At 46.4% G+C, this 7860-nt stretch overlaps 1 protein-coding gene and 1 long non-coding RNA gene across 4 annotated transcripts in view; both read left to right on the forward strand.

Moving 5' to 3' along the window:
• Positions 1 to 205: 205 nt before the first annotated feature.
• On the forward strand, positions 206 to 1200 carry LOC119291528 (cell number regulator 2-like). The gene is made up of 2 exons (XM_037570304.1): positions 206 to 798; positions 898 to 1200. Exons 1-2 carry the CDS (start codon positions 315 to 317, stop codon positions 975 to 977), a joined length of 564 nt encoding a protein of 187 aa, XP_037426201.1. The 5' UTR covers positions 206 to 314; the 3' UTR covers positions 978 to 1200.
• Positions 1201 to 1685: 485 nt separating this feature from the next.
• Positions 1686 to 7860, forward strand: part of LOC119337096 — an 11517-nt gene continuing 5342 nt past the window's right edge. The window contains exons 1-4 of one of the 3 annotated variants that reach the window (XR_005163061.1): positions 1686 to 2518; positions 3689 to 3788; positions 3867 to 4085; positions 6397 to 6451. This is a non-coding gene — a long non-coding RNA (uncharacterized LOC119337096). Of the gene's footprint in view, positions 2519 to 3067; positions 3789 to 3866; positions 4086 to 6396; positions 6452 to 7860 lie in introns of those variants that run through there. The other 2 variants (XR_005163042.1, XR_005163052.1) reach the window with 2 other exon arrangements.

Raw genomic sequence — 7860 nt, forward strand, 5'->3', positions numbered from 1 at the left:
AGTCGCGAGCCAGACGACGCTCGACGTAGTTTCTTAGAAATGCAGACGATGCTCACGCTGTCATTGTCATGCCAACCAGTGGACATGAACGGCCAGCCACAGCCTGTATCGGTGGACCGTATGCATGGTTATCATCGCGTGGCCGTGGTGTGTTGCGTCGTCGATCAGGCAGCCAGTACTAGTCCATAAAATACCCCTCGCCCGCCCCGTCCGGAACAAGTCCAAGGCCATCCACGGCACAACCGCCAACGGTGGTGGGCAGTTTCGCTTGGCTCCTCCTGTCTTGTAGTAGTTCGCGTGCACAAGAGGTCGCCATGTACCCGAAGCCGGAGGATGGTCCGGCGACGGGCTTCCCGATGAGCGGCGGCACGGGCGTAGGCGTTGGCGGCGGCGGTGGCCCGGGCGCGTACTACCAGGCGGCGCCGGCGACAGCGGCGTTCGCGATGCAGGCGCAGGCGCCGCTGGCGGCGTGGTCGACGGGGCTGTGCGACTGCTTCGACGACTGCGGCAACTGCTGCATCACGTGCCTGTGCCCGTGCATCACGTTCGGGCAGGTGGCGGAGATCATCGACCGCGGGTCGACGTCGTGCGGGGCGAGCGGCGCGCTCTACGCGCTCATCATGCTGCTCACCGGCTGCCAGTGCGTCTACTCCTGCTTCTACCGCTCCAAGATGCGCGCGCACTACGGCCTGCAGGAGAGCCCCTGCGCCGACTGTTGCATCCACTGGTGCTGCGAGCCCTGCGCGCTCTGCCAGGAGTACCGCGAGCTCAAGAAGAGGGGCTTCGACATGAACCTCGGTGCGCACCTACTGCTAATGTTATCTCTCTATATGTCTATATATGTAACCTAATTGGATTAGTTATGTGCTAACCGGCGACATGAACCTCTGCATGCAGGATGGCACGCCAACATGGAGAGGCAAGGACGCACTCCGGCGACCATGCCACCCCTCATGCACCCAGGGATGACCCGTTGATCGATCTGTGCTTTTGTTCTCCAAGACACGTCTAAAGTGTGCGTCCTTATGTAGTAGAAGAAGTAATCTCCATGCTATTCGGCGTCTTTGCGGTGCCGGTGTTACCTACTTTGCAGGTTTCTGTACAATACTGTGTAACACACGACTACTACTTTGTGTAATGTTACTGCAAACGTATTTTCCCTTTTTTATCTAGAATATGCATGAGTATGCGTATTTTATATTAAGAGGAGAAGAGGATAAGGGCACCTTCAACGACGGTCCGTAAATTTTTTTCCTGCATCCGTCTGCGGACAGGGGCACCAGTCCACATAGACGGATGTGGGAGGACGCCATCCAACGCTAGCCGCATATAACCTGCCAACAGTTCGAATTAACTAGACGAAATTCGTTCAAACAGATTAAAAACTAGATTTTTATTTTTGAAGTTTGGATAAACCAAACACGATCAGATTTCATATAAACATAGCGAATTTCGTTACATTTATATCAGTTAAGCGGTGCTAGTCCGGCTCTGGAGGTATAATTAATACCTAATCTAAATGGTCGTCGTCCCTTTGTACGACCATGAACCCAGAGAACCAAAGCTTCACTTTTTCCAGCTCCGCCTCGGCGCTCTCCAGCTCTGTCTCCATAACCTCCGCCTCCGGAGCCCCAGGAAGCGAAGCTGTCCGCCTCCGCGTCGCCGCCAAGCGGCTAATCGTCCGACGATGTTCAACCCACCAAACTTGGCGTCAACGGGTGGGAAGGAGCGGTGGCCTTCTTGGGACCCGAGCGGCGGTGACCTACCGTACACTACTCTTCCTCGCTGCCGGCGGCGCCCGCGGACATGACAGCCTCGTGCTCGTGGCGGCGGGGTGCGGCCTCGATGTTGTCCTTCTCCTCCTCGTCGGTCTCGCCGAACAGCGCCTCGCTCGCCTCACCGCACTCCTTGGACGCGGCGGCTACCTCCGCCACCCGCTATCGGTACCGCCAGCTGGCGAGGCGGATCTTGCGGGCGAAGCGGTAGGACTGGAGCAGCACTTCCTACTCCACCAGGCCTGCATTCGGCGTGACCGCCCCGCATGCGCCGAGCTGCTCTTTCGCCTGCGGGGGCTCCTGTAGGAGATGGTGGTTATAGGCGGCGTTGGTCTGCGCCTCCTTGAACTGCTCCTCCCGCATCATGTTCATGTAAAGGGCATGGGGCCTCGCCGATGGTCATGGTGCAGTGCACTGGCGAGGGAGGCACGGCGGCGGAGGAGGAGGAGGGTAGCCCCGGTGAGGTATTAGTTAGGATCATTAAATGTTGCAGCGGGAATCTTCTAAGTTAATGTGGCATTTTGTGTACTGTTTCTGAGACATTATCTTTTCCTTAGTGTTCTTCTTCATCAAGATTATCTTGGGCTTATTATCGAAATGTTTGTAATGTGCTTGCCTCAATGTGTAGATGTATGCACTAACCAAGGAACGAGATAAATTAAGGAGAGAGCAAAATAAGAAAAGTGACGCAGCCGCGCTTTTGAAAGAAAAGGACGAGATTATCACTCAGGTCATGGCTAAAGGTATGCAGAATTGTTGTTTTTATGCCTGTTCTTTTATGCTTATGTGTGAACAATTGTTGACTTTGCATTACTCAAATTATTCCGTTATTATGTTGAGAAAATATGAAATTACCAGTTTTATCATTTGAACTATTGTCTTGTGACCATTTCATGTACTCCTTCCGATCTATATTACTTGTCGTAGATTTAGTATAACTTTACTAAAGCAACGGCAAGTAGTATTGACCGGAGGGAGTATTAATATTACCATACAGTATGGTCCACCATGTTGAGTATTCTTTATCAGTGACGGTCATTGCAATTATGACTCCAATGATCATGCGACATCAGAAAATATATAATTTCCGACGGTCGCTACAGAACGTAGATAATAATGACATAATAAACATTTCAAACAAATCTTGTAAATGAGAGTCACATCCACAGCTTCGATATGGGGTCTCTCATCTCCAGTTTATTGTGGTATTTCCGTATTTGTAAGCTGTATGACCTTAACAAGCCTTGGTTGAGTTCCTGCTTAGTTGGAGCCAAAGTCCTCTGCTACCCGCTGAGTTCCTGCTTTAGTTGGAGCTAATGTGTGTATTGTAACTTAGCTGATATTCATTTCTTAACTACTTTAGTTCGCATACTGGCTATGGCAGATAGGATTGTGAGGCCAGCCTCGACGTGCAAGCCTGTCTGCTGTCCAATTTCTATTCTGAAGCAGGAGCCAAGTGTAGAACTTAACCTCCCCCTCTGCCTTTGCCTTCCAAACCACTTCGAGCTGCGGTTGCGGGATACGGCCGATGAATTGAGCTTCAATGTCTACTCTCTTCTGATTTTTAACAGGAGTCAGCTGCTCGAAAGGAAGAAGCTTGGGCTGGAGTGGAGAGAACCTTGAACTCTCGTCTTCATGTCTACTCTCCTGATTTTTTTGTTAGCAGTGGGGCGGAAAAATAACGAAGATAACTAGAACTACAACATGAGATTTAATTGTTATAAACGTAGTTGATTAGGGGCATCACAAGGAATGGCCCCATTAGTAGCTATTTTTGTGCAGTTGTTTATGCTTTTCAGCAATTAATAGTACATACAAAGATGTCTGCTATCTTGTTTTAACGCAATCAGGGAGAAAGCCAGAAACATTCAGCGACATAGTTTTACTTTTATCTGTTCTACTCAAATATTCAGGAAGCGGAAGCGAAAGCTGCTGCCTCAGAGGAAAAGGAGCGGTCTATAAATGAGAGACTGTCACAAAATTTTGTCCCGCATAACTGTTCTGGAGACTCAGGTTTGTGCGTCATTTTCTTCTGAGACTAAAAACATGTGACATTCCTATAAATCTTCATGAATGTTGGTCGTTATGCAGATTACAATTCTTAGGACAGAACACAGACAGCTGAGCCGATCTGTTGAAAAGGATAGACGAAGAGCATCTGAAAGTAGACAGTAGTACCTAGCAATTAAGGAGGAGGCGGCATTACAAGCAGGACAAGCCAAACGGCTTGAAGAAGAAGAAAAGGAGCTTAGAGCTAGGCACACAAATGAGCTGCAGGAAGCAGCAGAACACAGGGGGCTGCTTGAGAAGGTAATCAACTTATCTTGAATCATCTTCTGTAAGTAACTGGGTATACATGTTAATTAATCTGATTGCTTTGAGCACTGTACGGAGCAAGCATTTCTCCTGCCAAAATCGTTAATGTGCCCAGTGACACTTTCTTTAAAGTTAATCAAATATACTCATGTGACACAAATTTAAACTTTGGGTTTATCTTATAATAGGATTTTGTAGGGTCAACAGTCATCTTTTACTTGTTTCTATCTCCTACATGAACAAAATTAGTCATGTCAAAAGTCGCATGAAGTTCTCCTTGAATTGTTTAATTAACGTCTCTTGAAGTTGTGTCACTTCAATGTAGGAGCTTTTTTACGGTACCCTGGTACTCCCTCTAGCAGAGATGGAGTACCACTTAAATCTAACCCTCCACTTATAAGGGCAGTTTAGTCTTTTCAACTCTTAATTAGGTCCTTCTCTGATTTCTAATCAGATCACCAGCGCAGCCGCCATCACATTAGCGCTGTTATATGTCTTCATGACGACCGCGCCATTGCTTCCTTGCACTGATCAAGAGCGAGTGGAGTGGATAACAGTTACCGATCAGACTACAAGTTCTGGAAATCCACACAAAATCTCTAGGCCTCCTTTGGTTTAGAGGAATTTCATAGGAATTCTAGAGGATAGGATTCTTATAGGATTTTTTCCTTTAGAGCCATTTGGTTCATAGGAATGGATTCCTATTCCTACATAGGATTGGTTCTTATCCTCCACATTTCATAGGAAAATAAAAAAGAGCCTAGACTCAATGAAAAAATTCCTTTGGTGTCAACCAAATGACATTTTGTTTCCTATTCCTACTCATAAGATTTGAGATACATGTCATCTCATTTCCTACAAGATTCCTATTCCTATGATAATCCTATCTTATGAACCAAAAGAGGCCTAGTGTACTACAAAGGAAATTAAAACACAGATATACATTGTTGTGAAATACACGCAAGAGATAGGCTCGCAAGAAGTCCATCACTTAATCAGCCTGCAAGAGATATCAGGCATTCAGGCTGGAGAGCTGACGTGATAGATCTCCACCCAGCCTGAGTATCCCGCCTCGCCCTAGTCATCATCCTGCTTCAGCGCGGGCGAGTTTCTAGAATTCCAGTTGCGCGAGAAAGATGGCTCTCCCCAACGCGCCCGTGGCGGTCGTGGCGGCCACGGCCCCGCCACCCAGCCCTGGTCGTCGAACATTCCCACTCCCCAGTCCATGCCATTCCAGCAAGTCTGTGGCCCAGAGGCCGTCTGTCTCTTGTATACGTGTGCAGACCACAGTGGCCGCCGGCGCCTATCCCATTGAAGAATTAGGTTTTTTTAGGAGAAGAATTAGGGTTCCAGCGGTCGAGTCGAATATGTATCAGCCGTGATGTACCAATGGGAGAATAATAATAAAATTTTGTATACTATTTTACCCCCAAGCAGAAGGTACTCCCTCACTTTTTTAGTAGGTACTCTCTCATGCACACGTTGGAGTACCAATAGACATCCACCATTGGATCAAGAGAAATGGAGGGTTCATATTCATTTTGGGGTACTGTAAAGGAGCTCCAATGTAGGCGTTCTAGAAACTGACAGTAGCTGGTTATTCAATCTGGGTCGTCTGAAAGTATACCAGTTAGAGCCAAAAGCTGTTTTAGCTGATTTAATCAAGCATTATGGATGTCTGCATGTGTTTAATTGATTTTAGCACTTAGCCTGTGCAACACATCATTTCACACTGCCAAGTGAAAAATGGTGGAGCTACCAAGCTGCTGGCCACCCTGAACGTCCACTGTATTTGGCCTCAAAGAAGCCAATTTGTTTTTGATTGTTTCCGTGAGGTGCCTGGTTACCCAACTTATGTTCAGCATCATCTACAGTAGAATGTAGTGGACCATTTACTGCCTGTAAATGGCATCAAGACATCTCCAGTCCCATAACGGTGTTACTGCAAATTCATGTGTCATACTCGTTTATCTTAATTCCTGAAGAAGCTGATGCAATAGCTTGGAATAGTTTCATGACTTAGTTTTAATAAAAAGTTTGCTTTGCATGTACATGGTTTTATTATGACATCAGGCCACCTCAAACGTTCATGATGTATGATTTGTGTTTCATTTGTAACAATTAACCATGGTCTAGGATATTGTATGTTTTACAACTTGTCTAAAGACGTCAGAGCACGAACTCTTGCCTTTGGGTGGGTGTGTTAGTTTTCATTTGTTCTTGCCAATAGTTGGGCCTGCAGGTATTTGCATGGCAATCACTTGTTCTATTGTGTCACTGCATTAATGTCATTACTGCATTACAGGCATCATTGGAATCTATTCGGAGTTCCCTAGCAGAGGAGTTGGTAAAACTGACGGAACAAGTAAATCCTTGTGAACTACCTATATTATATCCTTCGCAAAATCTAACGACCAGTCGACTGGTGGTTTGCGTCAGGCACGCACGATCCATGTTCGACTTCCCGCACTGCATGGATCGCTAGATATTTTTTTTCTATTGGCTGATTGCTAGAGCCAAGGAAGAAAAATAAAGCGCCTGACAGGGATTGAACCCAGGACGCACAGCCTCCGCATGCTTCCTTTGACCAACAAGCTCCAACATGTTAGTGGTCCAACTTGGAAATCATAAAAACTTAACCTTTTAAACCTCGTAGCATCAAAAATGAAAGTTGTGCTAATTCTCAAATTTTTTGCTGGGAGCTGGAGTCAAACTCCAGACTCAAGAATTCTGACGAGGGACATGAACCACATGGACTAAGCTGCTTGTTGTGATAAATGTTGTGTGGTGTAGTACTTGCGTCAATTCTTAAAGCTCGACTGAAAGTTAGCAATAGATCCCTACAACCTGATTGTTGCTTGTTGTGGATCGCACGACCCCGAGGACCCCGTCCGGATCGCCCGCACAACCCACGTCTCTCCCGACGCTGGCCCGTTCTCTTTTACTTTTTTTCCCGACGCAGGGCCGTTCCCTCTACTTTCTTTCCTCACATGATCTCAAAAAAAAATTGATGGCTTCCTGTGCTGGATAAGAATCGAACCATGTACCTCAAGTAGTAATTCCTACGACACAAACCACTAGCCTCGCTTCAGACTTGCTGTTTTTTAAACAAGTTTACATGATACTTGTTCTTGGTTAATACGAGTTTGAACATTAAAAATTAGTGGTTAGGTCAATGATTTCCCCACTAACGTGGTTCTTTTGGCCTGATTTTTTTTGTCGAAACATCCCCCAATAATGTTGTGTGAATAACATGGTCATTAATGCACCACAGACCTGATAATTTACACACAAACACCCTGATAACTCACACATCACAGACCTAATAATTTATGTACCCCGGTCCCGATAAATTTGGCATTGGGGGGGGGGGTGATCAAGTATCCCCCAGTAACTTTCCTGCGAATAGCATGGTATCTCACACATCAGAGACCTGATAACTTATGCACCCCGGTCCTGGTATTTTTTGTGAGGGAGGAGTGATGAAGTATACCCCCGATAACTTTTATGTGAATAGCACGGTAACCCACACCTTGTAGACCTGATAACGAATGCACCCCAGTCTTTTGGTAAATTTGGTGACTGGATGGGGGGAGGGTGGTTGATGAAATATATGCTTGGTAACTTTTTGTGTGAATAACATGATAACTCACATATCGCAGACCTGATAACTTATTTTGTCCCAGTCTTGGTAACCTTGGCGACGGTGGTGAGGGGTGGGGAAGGGTTGTTGATGCAATATACCTCCGATAACTTTTTTTTCAATATC

Source organism: Triticum dicoccoides, chromosome 1A (assembly GCF_002162155.2).
Source record: "Triticum dicoccoides isolate Atlit2015 ecotype Zavitan chromosome 1A, WEW_v2.0, whole genome shotgun sequence".
NCBI lineage: Eukaryota > Viridiplantae > Streptophyta > Magnoliopsida > Poales > Poaceae > Triticum > Triticum dicoccoides.